Source organism: Nannospalax galili, unplaced genomic scaffold (assembly GCF_000622305.1).
Source record: "Nannospalax galili isolate Female #2095 unplaced genomic scaffold, S.galili_v1.0 scaffold682, whole genome shotgun sequence".
Taxonomy (NCBI): domain Eukaryota; kingdom Metazoa; phylum Chordata; class Mammalia; order Rodentia; family Spalacidae; genus Nannospalax; species Nannospalax galili.
In genome coordinates, this window is record NW_008348076.1 from 835,808 (window position 1) to 847,563 (window position 11,756).

The following is an 11,756-nucleotide window of genomic DNA, read 5'->3' on the forward strand; positions in this document are numbered from 1 at the left end:
CAGGGTCTCCCTGTAGTCCCAGCTGTCCTGGATCTCACTATGTAGACCAAGCTGGCCTTGAACTCACAGAGATCCCTCTGCCTCTGGAGTGCTGGGATTAAAGGCGTGTGTCACCACGCCCGGCTATAAATAAAAATTTTATAAAAAGATTTCTAGCCATAGCTGGGCACAGTGTCACTTGCTTGGAATCCCAGCACTGTAGGTGGAGGCAGGAGAATCATGAATCAAGACCATTCTCAGCTACCTACATCAAGTTTGCCTGTCTGAAAAAAGGAGGAAAAAAAAGCTGGAGATGTAGCTTAGTTGATAGAGTGCTCACCTAACATGTTAGAAGCCGTGTTCAATCCCCAGCACTGTACAAACCAGGTGTGGTGGCACCTGCCTGTAATCCTAGCACAATGGAAGTAGAGGCAGGAGAAGTAGAAGTTCAAGGTCAGCCTGTTAACGTAAGATTTTTTTAAAGAACACACATAAAAAAACAGACTAAGTTATAAGACAACTTGCTATTTATACACCTGATCTGTCATAAGTTGTAATTGGACATAAAGCCCTTTATTTTGGAAAAAGCTAACCTATTGCTTTCTTTTTAAGGCAGGGTATGATAATTACCTTCTCTAGAAGCTTGCCTGAAAAAACAGAGTAAACATTAAGCAGCATTTTCTTTATGCTATACATTGAACACAGGACTTTAAGGTTCATTTCTGCAAACAAAGGTACAGGGGAAGCAGCTGCTCTTTCCTTTCTGTTTTGAGACTGGATTTTGCCATGCATGCTACATTGGCCTGGAACTCTATACAGCCCAGACTGGCCTCAGCCTCCCAAGTACTGAGATTTAGAAAGATATAGGCAAAGTTGATGCAGGGGAATCAGGATTCAAGGTCAGTATGAACTATGTGACCTTGGTTCCAAAACACATTTGTTCCAGGCATGGTGGAGCATGATGCCTCTTATCCAGCACACAGAAGCAGAGGGAGGTGAATTCTGATGGGGAGGCCAGCCTGGTCTGCAGAGGTGGAGATGGAGGCTAGCCAAGGATACATAATGAGACCCTGTCTCAAAAAAACAAAATCAATTAAACTTCCAATAAAACATATTGTTAAATGTTTGTCATGTTACATGACTTTAGAGAAAAGAGTGCTTGCAACAGGGTCACATGTAACCCAGGCTGGCTTTGAACTTGATTTACAGGTCTTTCTTCTTGATCCTATTTCTGCCTCCCAAATGCTAGGATAAAAAGCATGCTTCAGGGGCTGGAAAGATGGCTTAACGGTTAAGAACACTGACTGCTCTTGCAAAGGACCGGGGTTTGATACCCAGCACCCACATATCAGCTAACGATCATTCCTAACTTCAGTTCCAGGGGATCTGATGCCCTCTTCTGACCTCCATGACATAAGTGCACTTATGTACATGCAAGCAATACACTCATACACATAAACTAGAAAATAATTTTTTTAAAAAAAGCATGCTTCAGATGCATCTTAGCTCAGGAAATTGTTATTGACTATTTGTCAATGCTGTTGTAATGAAATGCTTCTTCTAAGTATGTGGTTATTAAATAAATAATTTTTAAAAAATTTTTGAAAAGCATGCTTCATCATGGCCAACTCATAATAAAGGATTTTTTTTTACCCAATTTCAGAAAACTTTTAAATTTATTTTTCAATACTTATTGTGTCCACGTGTATGCATTTGTGTTGTGTGGAAATCAGAGCACAACTTGTAGAAGTAGCTTCTCTCCACCATCATGTGGGTCCTGGGGCTAGAACTCAGGTTAACATCTCACCAGCCCAATTAAATAATTCTTACTTCAAAGTGTTTTACTCCACAATTGTTGCCCAATTTCTTGTGCCATATATAATTTTACATATATTCCTATCTTGTCTTTTCTTGACAATTTCTCTTTTATAGCTAAAGTATGCCTGAAACTTACTATCTCAGACTAGCCTCAAATTGATCCTTCTGCCTCCTTCCACCACAGGCAAGCAATCTGATGGTTGCCTATTTTTAAATTAGGTGTTAATGAAAACTGATCAAAATGTAACTTGTTCTTATTTTGGGGGGGAGGGTCTTTTTGAAACAGGGTCTTCCTTTAGCGCCAGCTGGCCTGGAACTCAGAGATCCACCTACCTCTGCCTCCCAAGTGCTGGGACTACAGGTGTATGCCACCATACCTGGTTAAAATGTTAACTTTTTTTTTTTTTTTTTTTGGTCTTTTTGAAGCAGGGTCTCCCTGTAAGCCCCAGCTGTCCTGGAACTCACTATGTATACCAGGTTGGCCTTGAACTCACAGAGATCCACCTGCCTCTGCCTCCCAAGTACTGGGACTACAGGCGTGTGCCACCACACCCGGCTGTAACTTGTTTTTTAAGATAACTATCCATACCATCAGGACCTCTTCTACAAGTGTACAAAACTCAAATAATGCAAAAACATTCGTATTGGATTTTTAAAAAATTGAAGGGCTTCTGTCATGGTTTAAAAAATTGGGGGGGGGGGGCTAGTAAGATGGCTCAGCAGGTAAAAGCACTTGTTGCCAAGTATGACAACCTGAGTTTAGTCCCAAGGACCCAGAAGGTAGAAGGAGAGCACCAACTGCTGCAAGTTGCCCAGATCATCCATGATTGACTGATTGATAGATAGAGTGTTTAATTTAAAAAGGTATTAACTCCAAATAGATAGTGTTCTATTTAAAAAGGTATTAACACTAGGCATGGCAGTGCATGCCTTTAATCCCAGCACTTGGGAGGTAGAGGCAGAGGGATCTCTGTGAGTTCGAGGCCAGCCTGGTCTACATAGTGAGTTCCAGGCCAGCTGGTGCTACAGGGAAACCCTGTCTCTCAAAAAGACCAAAGGAAAAAAAAAAAAAAAAAAAAAGGTATTAACTCCAAATATATGAAGTATATAAAAAGATATAAATAACTTTTTTCAAGACAGGGTCTTACTATGTAGCCCTGGCTGGCCTCAAATTCACATAAATCTGCCTGCCTTCCGCCTCCTGAATGCTGGGGTTAGAGGTGTACACTACCATGCCCAGCAAATAACCTTTAATACCTAAAAAGGAATGTATTTCAATGGACTCTCTTATTGAAGAGCACAAAGCTCCTGGAGTTAAGAACAAGTAGGGGTTAGAAAAGGATCAGTGGTTCCCAGGACCCACAGTAGGTGGCTCACAACCTCCTGTAACTCCAGTTCCGATGGATCTGACACCCTCTTCTGGCTTCTGAGGGTACCCCTACAGCACACATGCACAGGTACATATAGACACACTCAAAAACACATTTGGAAAAAAAAAAGCCAAGAGTGGTGATGCACATTTTTCATTCCAACATTCAGGAGACAGAAGCAGAAGGATCTCTTGAATTCGAGGTCAGCCTGGTCTACACAGCAAGTTTTAGAATAGCCAGGGCTACACAGTGAGACCCTGTCTCAAAATAAAACAAAAAAACAGAAAAAAAAAAAATCCTGTTTCCCACTCTTAACCATATCCAATATTAGTATATTTCCCCAGAACAATTCTCATTAGTATATAATTCCAAATTTTTTATTGAAAGTGGTAATTCACCCAACTGTGTTATATTTTAATAATCTCAAAAGTTTTGCTCAGCTACTTACCTGGGCTCCTTCTCCATGGTATAAACAGTTCACCACATTGTCTAAAAGGTTGATATCCAGCTTTTGGCTGAAATCGAGCAGCTGACGAGCTGCATGGTCTGCTAGCATTGTCATAATTGCTGGCATAGATTACTGAAAGAAAAAAAGTGACCTATGAAGCTTAGACATTAATGTCAATTTTCTAATCAAATAGTTTTTACTTCAACCCTGTTCATGCAAACACTTTATAATCAAAGGACTACAGAAATTTATATTATACCACATAAAAGTAACAGAATTACATTACTTAGCTACCCAATAACATTATTAGTTAATAGGGTTTATTCAACTTTCCCAGTGAATTACTACTTTGCTTACATTTATAAAGCATGCTAATCTATTTTTTAAGCGAATCCACTATAATTCCACAGCGCTAAAAACTGTTATTACAAGGTTTTGGGTTTTTTTATTTTTCTTTTTGCAGTAGAGGGAGTGAGGGGGAAGACAGGGTCTCTCTATGTAAGCCACGGTTGTCCTCAACTTTCCTGTGATTCTCCAGTCTCAGCCTCCTAAGTGTGGAGATTCTGGAAGCATGGAAACACAACCAGGCTAGTTACAGGTTTTTGTATGATACATGGTCTCTATAGCCCAGGCTATGTAGTCAAGGATGGTCTTGAACCCTGATCCTCTGTTGTCTTCACTTCTCCAGTTCTGGGCTCTGTGCCTTGTTGCCATGTCTGATTTATGCAGTGCTGGGGATGGCATGGTAGGCAGGCACTCTACCAAGTAGGCTATGACTCCCACCCTCTTTGTAGTGACCACAAATTTAAGTATGGTTTAGAGGATTTTTTTTTAAACTTTCCAAGTACGATCTTCTGAATAGCTCAGCATAAACTCCTTTCACATCTTTCGATATAGTAAACAAAGAGGACATTAAAACATTATATGTACAGGGAGACCCCGTCTCAAAGAACCCCCCCCCAAAAAAACACCATTAGATGTGCCTATACATGTATTCTATTGTATGCAGTAGTAGTAAGGACCTTTGTCTACAAATCTTGGTGCCCAATTCCCTTAACTTCTACATTCAAACCATTCATATATGTTAAACCCTCAACTGAGCACTACATACTATCTACAAAGAACATGGTGCCACATGCCTATAGTTCTAGAACTTGAAAGGTTAAGACAAGTATGTCAAGTTCCAGGACAGTCTGGGCTACAAAGCAAGATCCTATCTCAAAAAAACCCACAAAATCATCTTCAAGCACACATATCCCTTGACTATATGACCAAGAGAAGAAAAAAACTTTAAATGCTGGGTGTGATGGAGCAGGACTGTAATCCCAGCACTAGGGAGGAAAGTGATCTCTTTTGAGTTCTAGGACAGCCTGGTCTACAGAGAGAAATCCATGCCAGCAGAAAGAACCTATAGAGAGCCTGTCTATAAAGCAAAACAAAACAAAAATCTAAGTATACCAGGCATGACTGTCATGAATTCAAAGCTGAGGGGGAACTGATTCTATAGCACTTTGACCTAAAAAGATGTTTAGAACTACTAATCCAACCTTCAAGTTTGAGTGGCATTAACTTTGGAAAAAGTGCAGGAGAGCAAAGTATGGTGGCTCATGCCTCCAACCCCAGCATTATGGAGGCTGGTGAGGATCACTTAGGGCATTGGAAGCCAGCCTGAGCTCGAATAAGATCTTGTCTTTAAAAAAAATAAAAAATAAATAAAAAAGCAAAGGGATGGAGATGTTCAGCTGTTACAGAGCACTGGATGCTCTTACTGAGGACCCAGGTTCAATTCCCAGCATCCACAGGGCAGCTAACAACCATCCTAACTCCAGTTCCAGGGGATCTGACTCCTTCTGACCTCTGCAGGCACTGCATGATGTGAGTGACTTGCATACTGCAGCAATACACTGCATAAAGTATTTTTTTTTTTTAAAACAAAAGAAAGATTTTCATAGCCTGGGTCACAGGGGCTGGCAAGATGTCTCAGTAAAATACTTTTGGCCACAACGGAAGACAATAATTTGATCCCGGGGACATCCATCCCCCCATGTGGGAGAACTATACCCCACATGTTGTCCTCTGACCCCTACACATGTGCAGTGGTACCTGCATGCTGCATTGAACACAATAAATAAAAATTTGGGGATATTAAAAATGTGGGCATAGCCAGGTGTGGCGGCACATGCTTTTGATCCCTGCACTTGGGAGGCAGAGGCAGATGGATCTCTGTGAGTTGGAGGCCGGCTGGGGCTTCAGGGAGATCCTGTCTCAAAAGACAAAAAGAAATGTGGGCATATGCCAACATTTTTATTATTTTTGTAGTACTGGGGGACTTAAACCTTGCTTATTATCACTGAGCTATTCCCTCATCCAATTTATTTATTTATTCCCTCATGTATTTTCAAAATAAGATTTCACTGAGGTGCCTAAGCTGGCCCTGAGCTTAGAAGTACAGAACTATATACAAACACTCTAAATGAGTGCTCCTGCCAGTCTCCTAAGACTACAGGTGGGAGCCACATCTGGCTTCCAGCACAATTTTTAAAAACTATTTAAAGAGGATATCTTGCCAGCATATGCCTTTAATTCTAGCACTTGGGAAGCAAAGACAAGCAGATCTCTGTGAATTCAAGGCCAGCCAGGGCAACAGAGTAAGACCCTGTCTCAAAAAAAAAAAAAAAAAAAAGAAAAGCCGCCAAACATGGTGACCCACACCTTTAATGCCAACAGAGGCAGGCAGATTGAGTTCAAGGCTAGCCGGGTCTACAGCTGGGGCTACAGGGAGACTGTCTCTACATAGTGAGTTCCAGGCCATCGGGGGCAACAGGGAGACTCTGTCTCAAAAAGACAAAAATCAAAAAATGAGGCCATGTGTGGTCGTGGTGCACACCTTTGATACCAGCACTTGGGAGGCAGAGGGAGGAGGATCTCTGAAATCCAGTCTATCAAGTTTCAGGCCAGCTGGGGCTACAGGGAGACAGAAGAAAAAAAAGAGGAGACTATGATACTCATCTAAAACCCTTTTATGTACAATGTTTAGAACAAAGTAAGATGACAGTCTCCACTTCTCTCCCTTAGAAACCTTCCAGATCAGGAAAATAGCTAATTTGATTACATTGTTTTAGAACTAAGTTAATTAAGAAAAAAGTTTTTTCTCTTGGTGTCTTTTCAAAATTAGTTTGAAACTTTAGTTAAAGTGGCACTTGGTGACTCAGGCTTATAATCCAAGATTGTGATGGCAGGACTGTGAGTTCCAGACCAGCCAGGGCTACAGAGACCCTGTATCAAAAAAGAAAAAGAAAACCAAAACTAACTTGTTTATAAACAATTTCATTATTTTACTTTTGTAGTGATCTATCACAAATGTATTTTTTTTAACGAGTGTTTGCCTGCATGTATGTAAGCGCACCTGGAAGCAAGATGCGGGTGTTGGACCCCCATGTGGATGCTATGAACTGAACCCAGATCCTCTGCAAAAGTAGCCAGTGCTGTTGACTGCTGGAGCCATCACTCAGCACAGACAACTTTAATGCAAATGTTTTAAAGATATTGAAGATAAAAGTTACAATAATCAAAAGTACAAAAAGATTGGGATGGGGATGTAGCTCACTTGGCCCTGAGTTTCATGCCCAGCACTGCATAAAAAATGCTGATAATCTGCTGGGTGTGGTGGTGCACGCCTTTAATCCCAGCACTCAGGAGGCAGAAGCAGGCAGATCTCTGTGAGTTCAAAGCCAGGGTCTAGTGAGTTCCAGGCCAGCTAGGGCTACTCGGAGACCCTGTCTCAAAAAAAGTCCAAAAAATAAATTAAAAAAAAAAAGTCCAGAAGATAAGCCCAGCATGCTGCTGCTGTAGCCAGTACTATGGAAGCTGCAGGAGGACAGCAACAAGTTCAACAGCAGTCTGTGATCCTTATGGAGACCTGGTCTCAAAAAGTCCAAGCTGGGTGGTGCACATCTTTAATCCCAACACTGGAGGCAGAGGCAGGAAGATCTGCAGTTGGAGGCAAGCCTGGGATACATAGTGAGTTCCTGTCTTTAAAAAAAAAAAAAAAAAAAAATCCAGGTTGTGTCACATAGGTTAGATATAAAGAAATACATAATGTAAAAATCAAGAAATCGCCTGGCACTTAATCCCAGGACTTGGAAGGCTAAAGTAAGGTTGACAAGGCCTTCCCCAGCTACATGAGACCTTGTCTCCAAAAATACAAAACAAAAACTAGCAGTTACATGCCTGTAATCAACAGATGTGAAGTACTGAGGTAAGACTGGGAGACACAGTGAGACCTGCATTAAAAGACAAAAAGAAAAAGAAAGGAAAATAAGATCTAAACACTAATATACAGGAGGTAATAAATTTCTCTCCCTTCAAGTTCCATAAATTTAAAAGATTAAAACAATCTTAAAAATTAAAGCTTGCCGGGCATGGTGGCGCATGCCTTTAATCCCAGCACTTGGGAGGCAGAGGGATCTCTGAGTTCAAGGCCAGACTGGTCTACATAGTGAGTTCTAGGACAGCTGGAGCTACAGGAAGACCCTGTCTCAAAAAGACAGAAAAAAAAAAAAATTAAAGCTTAAGGGGCTGGAGAGATGGCTCAATGGTTAAGAGCACTGGCTGCTGTGGCAGAGGACCCAGCTTCAAATCCCAGCACCCACAGGGCAGCTAACAACTGTCTGTAACTCCTCCAGTTGCAGGAGTTTGATGCCCTCTTCTGACCTCTGCAGGCATTACACGTCATGGGTGCACTTACATACATGCAAGCAATACATTCATACACACAAAATAAAAATTTTTTTCTTTTAAATTAAAGCTTAAAAGCAAGATCCAGCAAGCACCAAGATCCATGCTTCAAAACTTTTCAACTTTTGGGGGTGAAAAATGGAAATCAACTTTTCTCTATGCTGTCACAACAGTCAAAAAAAGATATATGTTATATATAGACATATGATTAGATTTTTAAAGTGCCCCTGTAAAGTTTCATTTTCGGGCACTGTCTTTAGAGTTCACGTGCTAGATTCATATTTAAAAAAAAAAATCAGCTTAGGATATAAGTGCCTAAATACAGTAGTCTACCACCCCAGCGGTTATCTTGGAAATGACCTATTCCTGAGCTATATAGGCAATATAGAAATGGCGGCTCTGTGGTCAAGGCCAAGCACATTTAGTCGCCCAAAGAGCTTTCCAAAACATTCTTTCCACTACCAGCCATTCCCACACGCTTAAAATACACAACCAGGCAGGCCGTAAACACTATAGGAGAGGCTGAACCACAAATGCTTTTTTTGAGTCCTCTCAATCCTAAATTCCACTCTCTGAATTGCTATCCTAGGGATCATGCAGCACTGCTGTGACTCTACAAGTGACGATGAAAATACCGCCAAGGCCACTTCAAGCAGTAACATATCACCAGCTGCCATTCAAAGACCAGAAAATCATAACCGTTGCTTTAGTGGTAACTTCACACTAGGTGAAAAAAACAGTCCCTACAAGACTGCTACTTAGGTGTGTGGGCAATCGGCTGCTTCATTCAGTAGAAACACGCCTCACAAGCAAGGGCCCGCCCTCCCCTGGCTTCCCACCCAAGACTAGCAGCACTTCTAACTATAGCTCACAGGAGCACGCAACTCACCCCGCCCATACTCGGAGGAGGCTTTCAGACCAGGCGCCTGAAGTTCACCGCCCCATTCTCTATGCAGCTTGGCCTCTGCGAGGTCAGAGGTCCGGACTGGGTAAGTTTGTGCATCCCCCACTACCACCACCAACCCTCCACCCCAAGCTCAGACCGGAATGATGGAGAATCAGGGCATCATCCACTGTACATGGCCAGCAGCAAAATGCTCCGACCAACTCAGCACACACAGCCCCCGGGGGAAAAAAAACTATAACCCGAAACCCATTTGTAAATCCCTTAAAAAATGAACTCATCGTTCCTGCTTCTCGTCCCAGCGCAAAAACAAAAAGCATGCAAGGCTTCCGAGTCTCCACACCAGAGGGACTCGGAAGCCCCTCCCTCCCCCATCCCAAGCTCTCCACCGAGGGGCCACGTGATGCAGGCGGACGTTTCAATGCTGCTGCACTAAATATTTCTGGAAACTTCCACTCCTAATCATCTACAGAGGTGTTCCCGAAATCACCCCAACTCTCCTCCGGCCCTCCACGCTCGCCTCCCTCCACCGCCGCCGCCCGCACGCGCCGATGCCCAGCCAGCGCTGCCCTCCCGCGGCCGTCTCCCCGCCTCCATCACCGAGCGCCAGGAGCGCTTCCATTCAATCCCAGGCTGGGCCAGGGGCCCTCCGCCCGCCCGCCTCGCCTCCCGGGCTGCCGCGCCCCACGCCGGCCTGCGCCCGCTCGCTCCTCAGCCTGGAGCACTGGACTTACCCAGGAATTCAACCAACTGCTTCTTCCTTCCTTGTCCGGGCTTAGGTCGAGGGAAGGTGGGGAGGGGAAGAGGGGGGAACCAAGGTGGGTCTCACAGTTTTCCCACCTTAAAAAAGGGGAATTAAAAAACCGAGAAGGGCAAGAAAAAGCTCAGTATTTACTATTCCAGGGACAACTCCACCCAACACACACACACACTCACTCACGCGCGTCCTCCCCCCCCCCCAAAAAAAGGGGAATTAATCTGAGGAATAAATGCTCCCGCCCGGCCTGGAGGGCAGAAAGGGGGAGGGGAGCGGGTCGGTGCCCGAGATGGAGCCCCAGGACCCTCCGGCCACAGGCGGCGACGGGACAAGCAGGTAGGAGTCCGCACGGCCCGGGCTCCGCCGCCAGTTACAGTCCGACTACCCCGACCACACACGGCTCCCGCGGCTGCGGCCCGGGCCCCCCACCCCGGCTCGCCTAAACTTTCCCCCTCCGCGTGCTCCTCGGCGACTGGCGGCTCCCCCCTCCCCGCTGGGTGGTTGCACGGACTGCTGCAGCAAAGACTGGAACAGGCACGGCTGCCGGGGCTGTAGCTACTGTTGCTCGTGCTGATGCTGTAGCTCCCGCTGCTCCTGCCGCGGCCGCTGCAGCCGCTTCTCCCCCTCCTCCTAGTGCCTCAAACTCGGAACCGGTTGAAACCGGTTCAGACTGGGAGATTCCATCTCGGTTGAGTTTTCAGCCCATGGCGCCGCGGAGCGTTTGGAACCTGGGCCTCCGCCCCCAGCCCGTGCGCCCATTGGCCGGACCGAGCCACAGCCGCGCCATGAGCCCGTCTCTCGTTGGTTCGAGCGCCCGTCAATCCCAGCTCAAGGCTCCACACGAGCCTGCCGCTCCGGCCCCCGCCTCTTTCCAGCAGAGATTTGCCCGCAGAGTGGGGGAGGGGAGGCGGGGCGGGGCGTTAAGGCGTGAGGAGGAGGTGGAGGAAGAGAAGGTGGGACGTCGAACCGAGCCCGGCGAAGAACCCAGCGGAGCGTCCGCACGGACGATTGGCTGGACGCAGTCGTCCATCAAAGGCGGCCCACCTTCGACTCCCCTTCCCTCTCGGGTGGCTTCCCCTCCCCGCGCTGCGCTTGCAGACCCGGCCTTTCCGGCGCGTCCATTGGCTGGGCGCCTTTGGTGACGGAGAGGGTGGGGCCCAGCCCGGGAGCTGGTGGCGGCGCGAGTTTGAGCGCGGCGCGCGGCGGCCTGCGCTCGGCTTCCCCAGCTGCGAGCCGGTCCGCCCCCTCGGTCTCCCGCCAACCTCCGGGGACTGAGGCGATACCGCCCCGCCCTTCGGATGGGGTCTGCTCGGGAGAGGAAGGGCGCAGCCTGTAGTCGCTACAGCAGGATGGATGGACGGATAGGAGCGGAAAGAACACATGGGAGCGGGTAGGCCCGGGACCTGTGATCCATTGAGCGACCTGGCCTTGGGCCCCGGGGTTGAGAATAATCCGAGCAGGCGTTGGCCTGAGTGTGCGGCACGCGGCCTTGGCTCCTCGTGACCTCAGAGCCCTGGAAAAGCCTGAAAAGTTGAACTTCCCGGACTGGAATTTGGCTGCTTAAACGACAAATCCTTCTTAAAAACTAAAACACGGAAATTAAATCCCTATTGGTTTCACAACTCGTACTTTCACTCGGTAGTCTCGGGTTGACTTCTTTCAGTTTGGTGCCCTTAATCTTCCATGGTCAGTATTTCCAGTGTAGCTGGTTTTGGCATACTTCATCATCCTCAAATAGTATGT

At 45.9% G+C, this 11,756-nt stretch overlaps 1 protein-coding gene across 1 annotated transcript in view; it reads right to left on the reverse strand.

The window, feature by feature from the left end:
• Nucleotides 1-10,738, reverse strand: part of Xpo1 (exportin 1) — a 52,849-nt gene extending 42,111 nt beyond the window's left edge. The window contains exons 1-2 of the mRNA XM_008844484.3: nt 9,991-10,738; nt 3,616-3,747 (exon numbers count right to left, since the gene is read on the reverse strand). Coding sequence (XP_008842706.1) covers nt 3,616-3,741 — 126 coding nt within the window. The 5' untranslated portion in view covers nt 3,742-3,747; nt 9,991-10,738. The remainder of the gene's footprint in view (nt 1-3,615; nt 3,748-9,990) is intronic.
• Nucleotides 10,739-11,756: the final 1,018 nt, after the last annotated feature.